General features: G+C 32.4%; 1 protein-coding gene and 1 pseudogene across 1 annotated transcript; both read left to right on the forward strand.

The window, feature by feature from the left end:
- The first annotated feature begins 381 nt into the window (after nucleotides 1-381).
- On the forward strand, nucleotides 382-1,679 carry LOC105110088 (probable ribonuclease P/MRP protein subunit POP5; annotated as a pseudogene).
- Nucleotides 1,680-7,607: 5,928 nt separating this feature from the next.
- LOC105110089 (uncharacterized) lies at nucleotides 7,608-8,748 on the forward strand. The gene is made up of 2 exons (XM_011005001.1): nucleotides 7,608-7,946; nucleotides 8,070-8,748. Exons 1-2 carry the CDS (start codon nucleotides 7,836-7,838, stop codon nucleotides 8,637-8,639), a joined length of 681 nt encoding a protein of 226 aa, XP_011003303.1. The 5' UTR covers nucleotides 7,608-7,835; the 3' UTR covers nucleotides 8,640-8,748.
- The last annotated feature ends 12,177 nt before the right edge of the window (nucleotides 8,749-20,925 follow it).

Genomic DNA, 20,925 nt, shown 5'->3' on the forward strand with positions numbered 1-20,925 from the left:
GACACCTCTTTTTTCCCTTCTATCTGAGCTTTACTTATCAGAACTTTCGGTTACATTAGAAAGAGAACTTAAAGTTTCAGAATGGGGACTATGTTGCTAGCAATTATGTTTAAATTCAGAGTTGATTGCTTACTTCACATTATATATTGTTATATCAGTTTGGACCTTGGAGTTTCTGCAACCACCTAATTTGGTGATAATACATGTTTCTTATTGACAGAAATTTGGTGCCGTTGTTTTATTTTAATTTTATTGGTTCAGGGTTGTGAGTCTACTCATTTACTTTGGTTTTCCAACCATTCATGGTTTAGTTCATTCACTTCTCCCCTAATTTAGTAATTTCTCCTTTTCAGGGTTTAGAATGTTCCGGGTACATGTAAGATTTCGTGCATGTTTCATATAACATATGCCAAGTACCATATTCTTTATGCTGATTTGCTTTATCCCAGCAAAATTGTCTTTACAAGCTAGGTAAAGGATCATGGTGGGATTTAAGAATAGGTACATGATAATGGAAGTTTTCTTGGATCCAAATCGAGATCTTGGAGTGGATGATCCTATTATAATAACACAATATAATGTTTCAAAAGCGATTAAAGACAGTATTCTTGTAAACTTTGGGGAGTGTGGTTTGGCTTCATCCCTTGGATCGTTCCAAGGTACGTAATTTGTTGGCAGTTCAAGTTTTCCGCTGCTTGCAAACTTCCCTTTACCTCACTGTAAAATCTTCTCTCACCCTTCTAAATCTGGGTTATGCGCAGTCAAGTATGTGAATCCATTTACCAAGCTATGTATCATCAGAACCTCACGAGAGGAGACCAAAAGATCTGGTCTGAAATTACGATGGTTAGGCGCACTGGTAACTACCCAGTGCTATTCAACCTGCTAGATCTAAGTGGTGAGTTGCTTCCTTTTCTTCTCCCCTCTCTCCTTTTTGAACCGACCTAAGTGGTAAGCTGAAAACTGTTCATTAGCAAATTGATAATGAAGAGAACTAGAACAAAGGAACAAAAAATTAGTTAGACCCGCAAACTTCCTGCCATCTGTTATCAATTTGATGTCCATGCGGGTTCAGGTGTTTTTGCAACAATATAACCTTTCAGTTGATCCCAAAATCAAACTATTTCCAATTTATCTCAATGTTCCAATATGTTTTATTCTGATTTTACTTCCTTCGCGGGCATTGGATCTTTTACTCAGCTTTTCTCTTTAATTTTGCTTGTCCTTGTTGTTCTAGGAAGTATCAAGGCCTGTAAAGTTGCTGCCTTGAAGAGTGATGAAATGAAATTTGAGCACTACAAACATGCAGCTGGAGCACCTCTCTCTGCTGATGTTAATCAGCACATGCAAAACTGTCTTGAAAAGATCAAGATTTTGGAGCACTGAGCCTTGCGTTGGTCGTAACCTACTGGCCTGCCAAATTTTGGAGCACTGCTTTGTTTTGCACAACTCATGAACAGTTTCAAACTGGCGATTTCTGATCCATCCCTTTCGACTTTTCTTTGTCTTTGGGGTTGTTGAATCTGATATGTTTGAAATCATACTAGCTGAACCATTTTGTTTTGAAGCAACATTTCAAGAACTTGTCCAGGTAGAGAGCCTGTGAATAACCTTCGAGATCATCTGCACCTGGATCTTGTGCATCCTTTATCAAAGCAGCTGCTTTGTGCCTTCTTTTCGTTCTGAACTTGTGTGCTTCTGCCATATCGTTTTACATTTTGAAGGTGAAGTTTTATCTGGCAATCATTAGCAAAAGCTGATACAGGTTTGGGAGTCCACATCTAATAATGATAATTATGAATGCTACTGCAATGTTATTGACCACGATATATCAAATCACACAACAATTTATTCCAAGAGATGGATCTTTCTTAATTTGATATGCGTTCTCTATTCCTAATTTCTGTAAAACAGGAAAAAATGAGTGGATAAGGAATGAAAATCTCTTCCACTAGTTAATTTGGAGAACGTAATTAGCGGTAAAGATGAGTCTCATAGATTGCAACTGCATTAGTACTGCCGTTGATGTTATGAAGACGGCTTAATGACCATCACTAAACTGCTTTCGAGCATGCTTTACAAGTGATGGTAAGTTTCCTCTGCGGAAAATGTTTGGAGAGTTTATCCTAAAAGCAAAGCAATGGTGTCATGTAGATGCGTAATCAAGTGTTTGATGTTGGTCGTAAAAGGCAACCTTAATTAGAATGCAAGGACAGCTAACAAGAACAAATAGCAAAGGATGGTCGAGTTGCTGCTCTAAGGATCTAGATCCAGGAATACCTTTCTTGTCAATATATATATTTTTTATTTTTTGCTTATGTTAAGAAATGCAAACAACAAATCTCATCAATTTATAAATCCCTAGGCAGCTATAAATCATACATAAGTGGAAAGATGTGTTTGTAAGAATCCCACTACTTGCACAATTATTATTATATTATACATTGTTATTAACTATAACTAAAAAGGATGGTGTTTTTAGACTGAGTTACTGAGGACCAGGATTGCTTTTTTTTAGACCATAAGTGTTTTTATCATGGATTGCAATGTTTCGAATCACTTTAGATTGTTAATATTTTTATTGTAAATTGCCTTATTTAGGTTAATTCTCTGTTGAGTTTTTTTAAAATATGTGAGAATAAATACATTGTACTGTAAACGACATTATAGCCATAGATTATTTTCATTGTGAACAAAGAGGCATGCCTCATGTACCAAAAGCTATGAGTTTGACTTGCAGCTGAACCTAACATTGTTAGGTGTAGTTTTCAAGTTAGGCCCAAAATACTTCAGAAAAGAGCCACCAGCGTTGGGTTATGCTGTCAAGAGTTTCTCATGCATTCCTAGGCTTGAATTCTATGCGGACTTAAATTCCTAGGCTTTACAATTAAAGAAGAATTTCTCATGCATTCTTTTAACAGCTATATCAACCTTTTCATCTAATATATCTTTTCATTGTTTCATTAGGTTCCCAAAATCAGTATATTTCAAAACCCTAGGGCTATACATTTAGTGGTTTCATTCCTTCTAACAATATCCATTCAAACAAGGGTGGAGACAAGGAAAATTTTCTTACCTCACGAATTTAAATAAGCCTAGGGTGTTCTTGACCGAACATTTCTCTCTCTATACCTCTAAATGATGGTTTTCATCCTCCCACTCACTCATTATTCATCTAAGTATGATTTTCCAAGGACATGCAAGTGTTTTGGTGAGGAAATTTCAAGGGGGAAGGTATTTTTGTTGATCATGGTTGGCCCTAGAGGGAAGAGGAAGGGTCTTTGTTCTTTTAGACTCAAAAGATTTATACCCCCTTAGTTAACCCTATATCATGTTTGGTTGCATGCCAACTTACATCCCAGTATTTTTTTTTACTGTTAAAGGACTGAATTTATAATTCCTCCCCCAAACATTTGGTACAAATATTAATCACCATTAGTTTCCAAACTAAAAAGTTTATAAGGGGGAGTTTCTGGTGGCCAATTTTATCGGCGCCACTGGTTTTCAAAATAGAAAACTAGTTATTTCCATTTATTACTCAGTGTTTTTGTACTGTTTTGCAACTGAATATTTAACATTTCCAAGCTAACTTTTGGTGCAAGTATTTTATCATTTATTTTTATTCTTTTAATAACTACAAATATTTTTACTTTAATGTATAATGAAATCTCTATGCATCAAAATTTTTATCATGTTTCTTGTTATTCTAGATATAATAAGTCATGGTTTTACACAAATCTCTTAGATCTTGCAACCCCGCTTGACTTAAGACCATGGATCTTATGTTAAGGTCTAATTCTCCTGGGTCCAGTACGGGTATCCAAGGTTAGTGGTTCTCTATCAAGACCCTAAGGCTAATGAGTTCTATTTTAGGTTAAAATTCTCTTGGGTCTAAATCCATTTCTCTTGGGTCCAGCATTAGAACCCAAGGTTCTTGAGTCTAAACCTATTTCTCTTGGGTCCAGTATTAGGACCCAAGGTTCTTGGATCTTAGGTTTTTTTGTGTTATAAATATTATTATTTTTATTATAATTAAAATTATTAATATAAAAATATAATTATTTTTTATAATTAAAAGTATTAATATTAAAAACCAAATATCTTGGGTCAGGCATCATAACTAATTTCTCTTAGGTCCAGCATCAGGACCAAGGTTTTTATACTATGGACAACACTGTAGTCACAAAATGTTTTCATATGGATAACACTATAGCTCCTTAGGGGTCATTTCCTTGCTGAGTTTTTGGTTGAGAAATATGACCGAAGACATTGCATCCACTGCAAAAAGCTTTTGAGCTTGGCTTAGTTGCTGAACCCAATGTTGTTGGATCTAGCTGCCAAGCTAGGCCCAAAATAATTCCACAAAGAGCCAACATTGTTGGGTCCTATTGCATAGCAAGACTCAATAGTATTGAGTCATACCCAAAACACTTCAAAAAGGAGTTGAGTTTAACTACGCAGTCATATATAAAGATATTATTATTTGTATCAAAAATATTATTTTTTTATTATAATTAAAATTATTAATATAAAAAATAGTATTATTTGTGTTATAAATATTATTAATAAATTTAAAAAACAAATATTATCAATATTGAAAAACAACCATAGATTTGATCTGAAGTGTAAAATTATTATTATTATTATTATTATTATCATCCTCATCATTGATAAATTTTAAAAAACTATTATTACTATTGAAGAAAAATCATAATTTTTTTGGAAGATTAAAAAATAAAAATTTTAACAGACAAGTTAGATATTATTATTAATATTATAAATATTATTGTTGGGTTTGATGTTGAAGCCATATTCAATGCTCTTGGGTCTGACGTTGCAGCCAGATCCAACTCTTTTAAGTTTTAAATTTTTTATTAAAATAAAAGGTGAGCCCGCAATGTAGCGTATGCCACCTAACTAGTGCAACATACTAAATGAAATCGGTGCCCCTGTTATCGTTTACCTAGACATAAAACACTATGGATTGGAGCAGTGTAATGACAAAGTTGCCTTTACTATAGAGAGTTGAAAAGATTGGGGGAAAGATGGGGTTGTCTTTTCATTGGGATGCATTTAGCATTGAAAGAATAGTTGAGAAGAAAATGGTCAGTTTTAATTTTGATAGGGCATGACAGGGTTGCAAATATCTAATGCTAGACAAGCATGCCAAACTGCAGACTTAGGTGAACGATACTATAGCTCGCGCATCGAGGGGAGTTGCCTTCTTTTTCAAAAGTTGCTTGATCTAGATTGACAACTGGACCCAATATTGTTGGGTTTAACTGTTAGGCCAGACCCAAAATAATTTCAAAAGGTGTAATAGTATTGGGTCTACCTGGCCAGCCAGATCCAAAACACTTTAAAAAGGTGTTGGGTGTGGCTACCCAACCAGACCCATCGATCTTGGGTGAAGCATATAACCATACCCAAAGATAATCGGTTAAGCTCCGCAGCCAGATCAAAAGATATTGGATTTGATATTTTTTGCTCTTTTCTCTAATTTAAATTTATTTTTAAATTGATGAGATTTTTTTTTTACATTCTACAAAAATTGGGTGATGATAAGATTTCCTTTTGTTTTAGGTTGAGTTGAATTTTTTTATAAAAGCATGTTTGTTTTTGTTTTTCAAAAATACTTTCAAAAAAAATTGATAATTTTTTATTTTTTTTCTTTACTTCAAATTAATTTTTTTTCCTTAATTCATATTAAGATGTTTTTGTATTATTTTGATGTGATTATTAAAAAATAGATTTAAAAAATAAAAATATTATCTCATTATATTTTTTTAAAACATATTTTAAGATATGTCCAATTTTATTTTTTTCCCCTCTTGAATTCTTTTCTTTGGTCTTATTGAACTTTCGTTTTTACTATAAAGAGGAAATAAATTAATGTAACTTTTTTTTATATTATAGGTTATAATAATTTTTTTCATTTCAAGTTGGGTTTAATTTGTTACTAAAGTAAGTTTGTTTTTATGTTTTAAAAATGCTTCAAAAAAAATTAATTTTTTTTTGTTGTTTTCTTTACTTCAAATTCATATTTTTTATATTTTAATATTTTTTTAAAATATATTGGCATTAGGTCTGGCTACATAGCCAGATCCAAAAAAAAATATACTAAGTTGGGTCCTGTCCAGCAGGACCTAAAATAACTTTGAGTCCTACTATGTCTTGACCATCAACCTTGGCTCCTGCTGCAAGTAAGACCTATCAGCATGTGTCTTGTCCCTAACAAGACTAATTAACATTGGTCTTGTCTCTAGTAAGACCTAATGCTTTCAGTTTTTTTTCTCTCATGTATTTTTTTTATACAATAAAGAAAAAATAAATTGATGAGATTTTTTTATATTATTTAAAAGTTGGATGGTCGTAATTTTTTTTTCATTTGATGTGTGTTGAATTTTCTTATTAAAATATGCTTGTTTCTGTATTTTAAATTTTTTTTGAAAAAAATTTGAAAATTTTTAATTTTTTTCTCTAATATTATCATATTAAAATTGATTGAGCTCTCAATAATTTTTTGATAAACATCGTATACCTTATATATTTGTATTATATAAGAGAATCTTTTAACAATAAAATCCATTAAAAATAATTCATAAATATTATAATATAATATTATTTTAGGTAATAAAATATCTTTTAATTTTATAACATTAGTGTACGAGGTTTAAAGTTTTATTGTCTTTATTTTTTTTATTCAGTAGTTTTGAATTGTATGTATTATTAAATATATAAACAAATTATGTGTTGGGTCTTCTCTGTATCAGGACCTGTTAGAGTTGGGTCTTATTGGAAGTAGGACTCAAAATAATTTTGGTTCCGACTGCTTAATAGGACCAAATAAGTTTGAGCATCCAAAAACATTAAGTCCGAACCCAATTCCCTTGGATCCTGCGTTAAAACCTAGATTACTGTGTCCTACATTAGACCCCAAGGCTACAAGATACCGTGTCAGGACTCAAAGGTAAATAGATCATGCCTTAGGACCCCAAGTTAATGGATCCTGAGTCAGGATCCATTTTATTTGGGTATTGTATCAAGATCTAATTTTCTTGAGTCGAGCATTAAGATCAAGGGTGATGGATCATATATCAAAACCCAAGGTTAATGGATTTTGTGTCATGACCCATTTTGCTTTGGTCCTAACTCTCCAAACTCAATTCTCTTAGGTGCATTGCTAAAATCCAAGGTTCTGGGGTTTTAGGTTTCTAAATATTATTATTTGTATTATAAATATTATTATTTTTATTATTAATATCATTTATAAAATAATTAATAAATTTTAAAAAAAATTATTATCAATATTGAAAAAAATTCTTAAATTTTATTTGAAGGGTAAAATTAATAATAATAATAATTAAATTTTTTTAAAAATACTATTATTAGTATTGAAGAAAAACCAATTTTTTTAAAAAAATAAAAAATTTAAAAATTTAAACAAACAAGTTAAATATTAAAATTTATATTATAAATATTATTATTGAATCTGATCTCGTAGATTTAACACTTTCAATTATATATTTTTTTGATATTTTTTTATAAAAATAAAAAGTTTACGCTATGGGCAAAGTCAAGTACTATTTAAAATTAATCTCACAGGTGTCACTCATCCATCCATCCATGTATAAATATCCCATGAAATCTCTGCCCCGGCCCAGTCTATCTCTCTTAACTGAGTCCACATACAAGCTCCCGTGTTGAACTTGAATTCTTTTTGTCTCCCCCTCTTCTCTATTCTGCAGCCCGCGTCTACAAAATCAGGGAAAATTAAGGATCGAAAGGGGAGAACAATTCTCGATTACTCACTGGTTCCTTTGGGACTTGTTACGATGGTGGCATACCACGTATGGCTTCTTTATCGAATCATGAAGCACCCCACCAAGACTGTCATTGGCATCAATGCTATCAATCGCCGCTTCTGGGTTAGAGCCATGATGGAGGTCGACTTATACATATGCATATATCCCTATTCATTTCTTATTTTTCTTGTTATATCTTTCTTGATCATCTTTTCAGGATGAAGCAGTACGTCTGACCATCAGGATTTAATTGTAATGGTGCAGGACGTGTCCAAGAATGGAGTTCTCGCAGTGCAGACGCTGAGAAACAATATAATGGCATCCACCGTCTTGGCATCAACAGCCATCATGCTCAGCTCCCTTATTGCCATTCTCATGACAAGCGGCAGCGGAGACAAATCAGCCAGGAATTTTGTGTTTGGGGACAGGAGTGAGTTTGGGTTGTCTATCAAGTTCTTCTCAATACTGGTGTGCTTCCTGGTGGCATTCTTGCTGAATGTGCAGTCAATCAGGTACTACAGCCATGCAAGTTTCCTCATCAACGTGCCTTTCAAGAAGATATGCCCTAATCATCGCCATCAGCATCTCAGCACCGAGTATGTGGCTAGGTCCGTGAACAGGGGTAGCTATTTCTGGTCATTAGGGCTGCGTGCCTTTTATTTCTCGTTCCCACTCTTTTTGTGGATCTTTGGGCCCCTTCCAATGTTTTTGTCATGCTTTTTCCTGGTTTCCATGCTCTATTTCCTGGATGTCACCTTGGAAATTAGGTGGGCTGTAGGTGGCGAGGACGGCGATGGTGGCCTCAAGGACGTGGGGTCCCAAAGTCAAGTTTGATTTCGCTACAAGAGATGTACTTGATGTGTACTAGAATAAAGTCAGGGATCTAGGCAGCAGCAGAAATAGACAAAGTGCAATTTATTTTCGATACCAAAGTTGACTTGAATTTCGTTTCCATTTTTTTTATTTAAAAAAGCTGTATCTGGGTGCGCAACAAGTGTTCCTTTTTTTTTATTATTTTTTTTTGTTGTTTCGATCATAAAAAGTCATAATCGAATCAGTTTACGCAACAATCTTCAGACAAATCCCTTCACGTCCACCTTCGCGTATCTTCGGAGGTTATTATTGTGTGTAGAATGTTGAATTTCAGGCACCACCGCAGCTTTAAGGAGGTGTCTTCTAAAGTGCGGTGCTAGATGCCAAAAATTCGTTTTCTGCATCAAGTCAACTCCTCATCCTACCCGAATATTGTGTGTATAAATTCATTTCACTGCGAAGGATGTTATAGATACATAGTGTTTGTATTATAAATGACATTATAGTATTAGTGGGGAGTGTTGTTTTTTTAAATGACATTGTGGGGAGTGTTGTTTTTTTATATTTATAACGTGTTTGGTATTATGATAATTATTGGGGTTGTGATTTTAAAAAAAATTATTTTATAAAAAATATTTTTAATTAAGATTAGTTGAAAAAATATATGTTTGTTTAAAATTATGGTTGAAATTGAGGTTTAATAAAAAATAATTTAAAGTGCTTGGTTAAAAAATGCTTTTCAAACTAAGGTAATAAAATAATTAAAAATATATATATATATTAATATTAATAGTTTTTCATTGAAATATTATGGATTTAACTACTGCTATTACATCATGAAATAAATAATACTTTATATAAAATATTTTTTTATTATTTCGTTAAACTATTTACAATTTTATTACATATTAAATTCATCTGATAAAAACTATATTTTTTATTATTTATAAATATGGAACAACATCAAATTCTTCATAACTTCAAATTTTTTTCTATTTAAATTATTTTGATATGACCGGCGTCATATGAGAAATTATCTAATTGTTGCTATAATATATGGTGTAAATTAGTAACATAAAATGATAAAAGCAGTGGTGGTGTAATAATAAAAGTAAAAAAAAATGAAAACAGATGAGAGGTGGGGAAAGGGAATAAAATAAATAAATAAAAACAGAGTTGGCTCAAATTCTCTTGTAGTATTTGACTTCTTGAGACACTAACTAAAACGATTTTTTCTTAAATTAGCATATTTTAATTATGTTATATTTTTTAAACATGAAATTTAATAAATATTATTATTATTAAAAAACATGATATATTTAAACATCACGCTTTTAAAATACAAGAATTTTAAATATTATAATTTCAAAACATTTTTTAAAACACAATAACTTAAAATATCTGTCTTGAAAGTGCAAAATCAATTATAATGGAAGATTTTTTTTTTATCCCATTAGTGAGAGCTAGCCGAAACCTGCAAAAAAAAAAAAAAAAAAACTCAGCATAAAGATTTGATATTATTTTTCTTCCCTGCCTCTATTATTTTTAGATGGGTTCTATCAATAGCTCAAGGGGTTGTGACCAAGAGGAGCAACTAGCGAAAAGGAGGAGGTCGACGTGCAGGAGCTGCTGGAGGAGATTCTGTCACAGCTTGGACAGATCGGGTTTGGTTGAAGGTGGAGTTGTTTTTGCTATTACATACATAGTGGCTATTGTTGCTGACCACGGTGAAGAGGGGAGGAGTTGTTGGCTGTCGGCTGGAAGATGAAAGCTTTTTGTGTTATTGGTGGTGAGGAATTGCTTGCCGTGAGTTGAAGGGAAGGGCTTGGTGTTGACAGTGGATATGTTCTCCACTGTTTACTTTGCAAAAGTGAACAGCAGAGAGTGAAACGTAAAAATACAAAATACTAGATGAGAAGCATGAAAAAATTGCTTCGCCAAAACCTGAGGTTGAACCTCATTTTTAGTGGGTCTCATAAATCAAACTGTAGCTTCATTTTTTAACAAAACACCATACTATATGCATTTAAACAAAAACGCAGCAGCTACAAATGGCCTCTTAGGTAAAAATTATTGTTGGGTTTGGTTCTCCAACCAAATTCAAATTACATCTAATAAATATTGGGTTTGGCTCTGCAGTAAGACTTATTGCTATTAGGACCTACTTTCAACAAAATCTTGATATGTCAAATTTTATTTTTTTACTTTTTAGATTTTTTTATCTTTTTTTTCATATGGTAAAAAGATAATAAATTGATTGGATTTTTTTTGTTATATTGTATAAAAGTTAGGTGATGATAATTTTTATTTATTTAAGATTGAGTTGATTGAATTTATTTTCTTTTATATTGATAGATATTTTATATTGCCAGTAGCACTCAATAGAGTTGGGCCCTGCTGCCAGCACAACCCAATAATATTAGGTCATGGTATCAGCAAGATTTAACAACTAGATCCAAAGGCAAACTCAAAAGCATTGGATCTCGCTGCCTAACTAGACCCAATGAGATTGGATAAAAAAATCAATTAATACTTTTTTAATTCAAATTAATATGTTTTTATATTGTTGTATTATTTTAATGAGATGATATAAAAAATTAATTTTAAAAAATAAAAAATAACTCGACATATTTTTTAAAAATAATATTTTTAAAAATAACCACTACGTAATAATATAATATCTAGCATATGGGTCAACACTCCACAATAGGTCAATAACAAAAAAAAAATTCAAATTTAAAAATGTTTGAGTTGGGTTAAAAGTATGCAATTTATTTGCATTATCACCAGTTTCAAATAAAGTATTTCCTATAGTGGAACCATCAATGACGCATAGAAAAGCAGCGCTTATTCCTGATTTTTTAAAGATAAGGATGAGTTTTTGATCCATGAGGAGATACAATTGAGTGTGCTACTAAATGTTTGTTTTTATTTGAGTGGAAAATTCATGACATTTTGCATTGGATTTTTTAGAATTTAGGGTTTGGTAAGATTCGATTGTAATTTTATAATGGAGTTAACGAATGTTAAAAAGAGGGTAGGTGTAGACCAAAAAAACAGAAGCTAAACGAGAAGGGGAGTGAAAGTAAGAAAGTTAGTTCCACTACTTAGCAATGATGTGTCCTTCTGCTAATTAGGATCAAACAGTTTTGAGTTCGATTGCCTAGCAGCGTTAGGTCTTGCTTTGCTACCAAGCAAGACCTAACAGCTTTGGGTCCGACTACCCAGCAAGACCCATTAGCTTAGATTTGTTTATTTACTAGTTTTGAATTATATATATTATTAAACCCATCGATGATGGGTCTTGTTGGAGGTAGGACCTAATAGTGCTAGGGTCTTACTTCAGCAGGGCCTATCATCGATGAGTACTGCTACCTAACTCAGCCCATCAACTTTGGGTCTCACTTCCCAGCAAAGCCTAATACTGATAGGTTTTACTCGCAGCGGGACCTATTAGCAATGAAGTTTACCCTTAACAAGACCCAATAACATTGGGCCCTATTACCAGTAGGGCTCATCGAGGGAGGAATGACTAAAGTCTTTGTTGTTACTAGATTGACGTCATGGCGCGACCCCTACAACAGGATAACGACTCCATTGGGAAAAACTTTATCGGGTCGGACTAAGCTTTATTTGCTTGATTATTTGCTTATTTGTTTTGGTTTGTTTAATTTTAGCTCATATTTTTATTGCTTTAGCATTTTTATCTTCTTGTTCATGCATAAGCATAAAGGTATAGATTAATACCATAATGCATTTTAATTTTGTGAATAAACCAAACTCTAGGTTAGGTGAAGAGTAGTAATCTTCCTCATGACTTTCAGTTAGGGTTCAGATTTATGAAATATCCAACTACAAACTGAATATTTTGCTTGGTAATGGCGGTCATATTGTGCCCTTGCCATTCCTTGACTACCTTCACACAAGGTAGTCATTAGGCAGTTTATAGAACTTTCAAGACCATGTAGAAAGATTACTGATTATTAATTAAAAGTGCATTTTTAACAAGGTTTTATATTATCATATTGCACTTAAAGTATCATTAAATTTCTTAACTTAGACATGCTTTATAATAAGTCTGATAACGTAAGATATTTTTAATTTATGGTAAATGCTCATTTTGAATGCAGACATATCTCATAATTTAAAGGATTGATTGATGTATTTAACTATTGAAAGTCAAAAGACAAAGAGAGGGTTAAGCTTAAAAAAGAGATGTTATCTTAATTCAAACTAGAACATCATTCGGTTATTGGATTATAACTGGAGCTATAAAATATGGATTTAGGTTTGATTTATATGGATGGAAAGCTAAGATATAGGTTTAAAACTTTCATGGGAGTTCAAAATTCAAAAGGGTCATTTTCAAGTTCATATTATAGCAATAAAAGAGAAGTCAAAATCTGTTCTGCAGCCCAGACACTGTTCAGTATTCAGCCCATATCTCGAGTTTTAAAAATCCAAATAAGCTCATTCTTATTTTATTAGAAAATGGAGACAAATGCCCAGAACTTTCATGAAGATTATCTATTCAACTTCTGACATTAATAATGACTTTTTGTTCAGACAAGAAGATAATGGTTGTCACTAAATCAAGAGATGGCCACCCATTCAATAATTAGTCATCAAATTAATAGTTCTGAATTTTAGCCTATAAAAAAAGATATTTGCCATACATTTAGACATCTTAATTTTCATACCAAGATCATATTCTTGTTTTCTTTCTTTGTATTTTTGTAATGTTTAAATTTTGCTTTCATTAGTCTTTTGTTTATGATTTTCATCATAACTATGTTTTTATCTAGTTTATTTATGTTTCACTTCTTCACAATATTTAGCTAAGTTTATTAGAAAAAGTTGAAAAGGTTTCACTAATGGTGTTATAATAGGTATAATATAAACTCAACATGGACTCCAATGTTTATATCCAAGAAAGTTTGTTATTAACATGTCTTATCTTTTTATCTTACTAATTTTTAATGCCTTGCTTGTTAAATAATTAATCTAGATTTGTGTTATACAACCCTTGATATAATAAATACATGACACTTTCATAGTCTACTATATGGTACAACTGAGACTTGTGCTATGAATACTTGATTTGTTGTTAACATAAGTTAACATCATGAATTCCTAATAATATTTAAAAGTATGGTGTCACTAAAATAAGATAATTAATATGATCGTGTAAAAAATATATAATAAACTATTAAGGATAAATCATCCGATTAGAATATCCTTTGTGTGTGGTTTCCAGTTGATTAATAAAAAGAGTTTACACTATACTTATTTCAAATACTATTAGTGGATCCTCTAACCTTGACAAGTATTTGTATCTTCGATATCTTTGATTAATAATTACATTAATATCTCATCTCAAAAGTTCTCTTCAACTTCTTTTTATTTATTATTTATAATTTTATATAGTTTACCTCCTTGTGATTCAACCCCGGGCTTGCCGAGTTATTTATTACCTCGACAGTCCTGCACTTGGAATAAAACATCAATCTTTTAATCATATCAAGTTTTTGGCATCGTTGCTAGGGAGGTGAGTTACTTTATAAATTATATATTTCATTTTATTTTTCCTTTCACTTTTATTATTTTTTAAATTTTTTTCTTTTTTTCATCTTTGTCTTTTTCTTTCCTTCTACACTTACATGAGAGTTTGATCACGTATATTAAGTGATAAACTTGGTAGACAATGCTCATCATTTTTAGAAAATATAGCTAAAGATAACCAATTGATTCATAATGAGAATAATCGAGTTAGAACACTTAGAGACCATATGAATTTAACAAGAACAAGTGCACCACCATGTATAATTTCCCTATTGATGCATCTCACTTCAATTTTAAGCTAAATATTATTTAATTTTTACCTTCCTTTCATGGTTTAGATCTAGAAAATTTATACTTTCATTTAAAAGAATTTGAAGAAGTTTGTAACACCTATAATGACTTAAATTATAGCATTAACACCATCATATTAAAGTTTTTTTCTTTTTCACTAAAAGATAAAGCTAAAATAATTTTTAGGACAGGATCCATTCGAGCTCAGGATGAAACGCAACAATAATTTTTAAAGAAACTTTTTCCTTCTCACAGAACAAAGTCTTCCAAAAGACAAATCGTCACTTTCACTCAAAAACCAGGAGAAATATTGTACTAGTGTTGGAAAAGTTATAAGGACTTGCTTAATACATGTCTTCATTATGGTTTTGAAATATGGAGATTGATTTCACAATTTTATGAAGGGTTAACACCTAAAGATACACAAATAGTGGAATTGATATACAATGAAACTTTTAAAAATAAAGTCCCTGATGAAGTGATGAAATACCTAGACTTGCTAGCTAAAAAAGCTCAAAATTAGGACACTACAAACACTTGTGAGGCACCAAGTAAAACTCATCTTTATACATCTAGTAGAGGCATGTATAACTTTAGAGAAGATTATGACCTCTATACCAAATTTGCATCTTTAGCTAGAAAAGTCGAGGCACTAAAATTGAAAAAAAATGGTCAATTAAAATCTACTCAAGAAATTATATGTCAAATCTGTAGAACTAATGAATACTCAACCAATAATTATCTAACCTTTTCTTCTTTTAAGGAATGTCTTCATGAATAAACCAATGCTTTAAATAGTTTTCAATGGCCAAATCATGATTTATACTCATAAACATACAATGAACAATAATGCATAAAATTTATAGCCACTATTTTAAACATACCATAATTTTCAAAATTCTCATGAATATGCATCTTCTTATATTCCCCATTCTAGAAGAAATCTTGAGAAAATCTTGTATGCATTCATTGAAAAGCAAGAGATAATCAATATTCAACTTGCTCAAAGCATAACATATTTTAAAGATACTCATGCAAAATTCACATCTACTCTTAGTTTTTAGGAGAAAGGTAAGTTTCCATCTCAACCACAATAAAATCTCAAAGGACATTACAATTCAAGTACAAGCAACTCTAGAAGCCAATGTATAGATTAAGTCCAATCAGTCATTAGTCTCTACAGTGGTAAGGTTATTGAAAAACCAATTCTTGAACCTTATAAGAAAAACAATGAGTCAATCTTTAAGGGTAAGAAAGGGGTTAAATTTGAACATTGCGAAGAAAAAATTGATTCCCTACTAGTACTTTTATTTTCTCATGCCATAACTAAATAAAAAAAAGTCAATCATGATTCTGAAATCTTTGAAACTTTCAAACAGGAAGAAATTGAGGACAAGAAAGGTACCGAAAATATTATCACAGATCATTTATCAAGATTGACAATGGATTCCACATCTGACATCACACCAATTGATGATAATATAAACTCAACATGGAATTCAATGTTTATATCCAAGAAAGTTTATTATTAATATGTCTTATCTTTTTATCTTACTAATTCTTAATACCTTACTTGTTAAATGATTAGTCTAGATTTGTGTTGTACAACCCTTGGTATAACAAATACTTGGCATTTTTATAATCTACTATATGGTATAAACAACACTTGTGCTATGAAAGGAACTTGAATTGTTAATATAATTTAACATCATAAATTCCTAACAATATTTAATAGTATGACGTTACTAAAATAAGATAATTAATATGATCATGTTAAAAATTTATAATGAACTATTAAGGATAAATCATCCAATTAAAACCTTCTTTATGTGTGGTTTCCAATTGATTAATAAAAAGAGTTTATACTATAATTATTTCTAATACTATTAGTGGATCCTTTAACCTTGATAATTGTTTGTATCTTTGTTTAATACTCATATCAATATCACATCTCAAAAGTTCTCTTCAACTCCTTTTCATTTATTAGTTATAATTTTATATAGTTCATCTTCCTGTGATTCGACCCCGATCTTGCCAAGTTATTTATTACTTCGACACTCCTGCACTTGGAATAAGACATCAATCTTTTGATCGTGTCACCTACTTATCATGTAATGGCCTAGAACCTTCCCTTAGAGCATGTACTCCTTACCCAATATGCATGTACATACATTTACATCCATACACATACATCCATCCATTGTAAAAAAACATATATACTTGCATCAGAGTGAAATTTAGGTCCTTAAAAAGCATACAACACCCGACTTTACGCAAAAAACATGGAAGATGAAAAGCGTACTTATTGTGATGTCCATTTCCACGAAGAGTTAGAGTTTCTAAAAGTAAGTGTAGCTCGTCTCACTAGCTTAATTAAGCAATCACTTAAAAATACCTCTGGTGAAGGTCCTTTCAACCAGCCTACTATTTTTTTTTCAGCCTCCAATAATGGCTCAGCCCAAGGAAACAATAAGTGAACATGGTCAAGAACCTTCATACAATCTACCTTTTATGCACTCAATGCCACTAACAATAGTCCTTGTGGTTATAAATCCATTTGTCAATAAGTCCCACAAAACTAAGTCATCCAATAGTATTGATTAAGATAAGATGGCGGCGTTGAAAGCCCAGATTAGAGCCATTAAAGGGGAAGACATATACAACCTAGTACGAGCAACAGAAATGTGTTTGGTCCCAAATATGGTTGTCCCGAAAAAATTTCATGTTCTTGAATTCATCAAATACTCTAGAACACAATGCTCTATAACCTATCTCAAATCCTACTGTAACAAAATAGCAAAAGTAGTACACGATGAGAAACTACTAATGCATTTTTTCTAGGATAACTTAAGTGGGGCAACATTCGGCTGGTATATGAGATTGAACAACACAAAAATCCAAAAATGGGAAAACTTGGTATATGCTTGTGTAAAGCAATACAAATACAACATGGATATTGTTCTTGACAGAACCAGCTTATCCAATCTAGAGAAAAGGTGCAAGGAAAGCATAAGAAAGGATGCCTAAAGATTGAGAGATCTAGCTACCCAGGTACATCCCTCATTTTTGGATAAAGAGATGGTGACTCTATTTGCCAACATGCTCAAGCCGCTATGCTACGAGTATGTGATGGGTAGTTCAGCCCAGGAATTCACTGATATTGTTGTAGTATCTGAACGTATAGAGTAAGGAGTCAAAAGTGGTAAAAATTTTGTGCCAACTGAAAAAAGAGGCTTTAATGGTAAAACGAAGAAGGTCAACTATGTTAAAGGTGGCTATATTGGTAAGAAAAACCCATTCCAAAACTACAACACTTCACCCCAAATCACTAACATCAATCTCAACTCTTCTTTTCCTGTCAGAAAATATGAGCCTTAAACCAAACATCAAAGAGTCTAAAAACAACTATCTTCATTGTAGTTGCCCTTAATTGAGATGTACCAAAAGCTATTGAGTATCGGGCATATAACTCCAAAAGCTACTGAGCATCGGATATATAGCTTCAGAACCCTTGACATCTTTACAACCACCTTACCCTAACTAGTACAAGTTCGACCTCACTTGTGAGTACTATTTGGTGCCACGGGAATGTTTTCTTTCAAGTTGGGAATGTTCTCTTTTGGTCCTAGTAAAAGAAAGTTCTGTAAGTTGGGAATGTACTCTTTTATTTTTCCCTCCTATAATGGACATCTCCTACATAAGTAATTGAAAATGTGGTGTTGATGTTGAAATCATTCTAATGGCTTGCATTTTTTCTATTTCAAGATAAAACTGGAAGGAGATTATAGACATGGAAAGTAAATCTAGATTTAGATCTTTAATCCTTAGAAATGCATGTAACTGCGTAATTTTTAGAGTGGGGTGGGTGTTAAAAATCATTTTTCGATGATTTTTAGAGTGTTTATAGGTATTTTTTTGATGAAAAATTACAATTTTCTAATTCATGTATTCTTCATGGTTTTTTATTTGGATATGTAGAAATTCCTTAGTTGATTCTATTTTTGATGATATTGATGTTGAAAGGTACGTGTCCCAATCTTTATCTACCTCTTCCCATCACTTAAAATGTATAAGTCATTAAAGAATAATATATATTATATTATAGGACATATCTAATAGTTTAAACTATTAGATTGAAATGGTTCTTTAATATGATATTAGAGCCTTAATAACTAAACGATCACGAGTTCGAATCTCATTTATTTTATTAATTTTTTTGAGTGATGGATATACAGGCTATAGCACTGTAATTTGCAAGCAACATTCCTTACTTTGAATAGGAACCTCTCTCTTAATGCAAATGTCTAGTATCTTGCATATTATAGTCATCTGGAGGTTTTTCAAACTAATCGCATACTGTTAATAAATATGCACATTGTGCAACAAAGTATACCTTGGAGATTACCAAAACACACCCTTTGATTTGATATCTTCTCTTTATTAATGAGAGTAGCAGCTCATCCAATTCAAGGATTCTTTGGGGAGAACAGGGTTTTCCTCTTGGGTTCATGACTTAGCAACCTTTATTGGATGTGTGAATTTCTTATAATTTCATTCATAGTCCTCGAAGATGTTATTTGTTATCCTTTTTTTATTTAATCTGTTTGTTTTGGGTTTTAAGGACATGGTATTTAAATCAAATACAAAGGTGGGGAATCAAAATTTTGTAATCTTTTAGCCACTTTCCTAAGAAAAGGTTTTTGACAAACAGGGAAAGTTGTATCTCAAAATAGGAGCATAGTAGAGGGTAACGCCCTTTCTCCATTTCACAAACTTCTCTCTTTATCCAGTGCAAGTCGACTAAGGAGCTTTAATTTATTTATTTTTAAAATAACATGAATGTCCGGGCCAGCTTGCACACACCACGACACGGATCCTGAAGTTAATGACCATGTAAGCCTCTAGTGGCCATCATATGAGCAACTAAGGATTTGAATATGAGATTATAGTGGAAATAAACCTTTTAGTCCCAAGTTCTTACCACTTGGCCACCACCTAAATGGTTGACTAAGGAGTTTTAATTATTTTTTTTTAGATTAACGTGGGTATCCTGATTAGCTTGCGCGTACCGCGACTAATCCCACGGGCCCTGAAATTAACGACCATGTAAACCTCCAGTGACCATCATATAAGCAACCAAGGACTCGAATCTAAAATTATAAAAAGAATAAATCCTTTAGTGTCAAGTTTTTACTACTTAAACCACCACCTAGATGGTTACTAATAAGCTTTAATTTGATATGCAGGGTGGTTGTAAATTTTAGACCCATTGACTTTGATACAAAAGTTCTCCACTTGAAAAGTGGGGGTGCTATAGGACTGGTTTGGTTTTGAAAGCTCATTGGTTTAAACATGCCCTTCCCTTGCGCTTAGAAGTTGTTTAAGATGCTCTTTTCAGCTAGTTAGGATTGTTGGTTGTATCTTCTGCCAATATACATCACCGTTTAACAGCTTCTGATTTTCTTATAGGTCTTTCAGAGGAAATCAATATATCTGAAAAACTAATAGGGACTCCCCACTGTAGCTGTCTTTGATGCCCAAGAACTTTATGGTGCTCCTAGTGTAGAGATTAATAAGGTAGCATGGACTATCCTGTATGAGGTATATTTTACAGGACAATATCTTAAAGGTCATAATTGATATGGAAATATTCAAGCGAGATAGTCAAGAGTTCTTATACGAGGGACAACATCATCTGATGTCATGAGAACCTGTGGCTTAAAGACTACGTATAAGATTGTTCTTCATGATGTCAATTGAGATGTGCGTTATGAAATATATGGAACATAAATCATCCAAATAATAATAAGCAAGATCGATCTGAAACTCTCTGCTCATACAATTTATTTGTTTTAAGCTGGGTGTCTGTATTTTTGGTGGGAGAAACCACTTGTGGTGGCTTTGAAACACTTGGAGGGGATAAAACAAACTCTTTTATTTCAAGAACAAAGCTTATAATAACATAAACAAAAGCTTACAACAACCCCTCTCTCTTTCTCTCTTTCTCTCTAGTGTTTCTCTCAATCTCTCCACACATAATTGCATAAGCTTAGCTATCTATTTATACACGAAATCAAAACAAGAAAATTCAACCTTCAAGTGTGAAGGCGGTTTTTGGCCGACGGTGTGAAAGCGGCCGGCGGTTGGCGGCTGGTGGCTGGTCGGTTGGTGGCTGGGCGGTGACAGCTGGGCCGGTACTATCGAACCTTCTGCAAGTACTGTTGGTACTTCTTCGTCTTCAAGGATCAAATCAATGATGATCCATTTGATTGCTTCTTGGTCAGCATTCCATTGCCAAGTTTTATCTTTTTCAAAGATAACATCTCTCCTCATAATTACCTTCTTGGTGATGGGATTATACAGCTTGTATCCCATCCTTCTCTCACCGTATCCAACAAATATGCATTTCCCACTTTTATCATCAAGTTTGGTCCTTCTTGCATCTGGGATCTTT

This window comes from Populus euphratica, unplaced genomic scaffold (genome assembly GCF_000495115.2).
Source record: "Populus euphratica unplaced genomic scaffold, PopEup_1.0 scaffold239.1, whole genome shotgun sequence".
Lineage (NCBI taxonomy): Eukaryota > Viridiplantae > Streptophyta > Magnoliopsida > Malpighiales > Salicaceae > Populus > Populus euphratica.

Bases quoted from the DNA above. Each gene is read 5' to 3' on its own strand.
- LOC105110089 (XM_011005001.1), top strand. From the start codon at position 7,836: ATGGTGGCATACCACGTATGGCTTCTTTATCGAATCATGAAGCACCCC. The intron at 7,947-8,069 runs GTCGACTTATAC...GTAATGGTGCAG, and splicing joins GGGTTAGAGCCATGATGGAG to GACGTGTCCAAGAATGGAGT.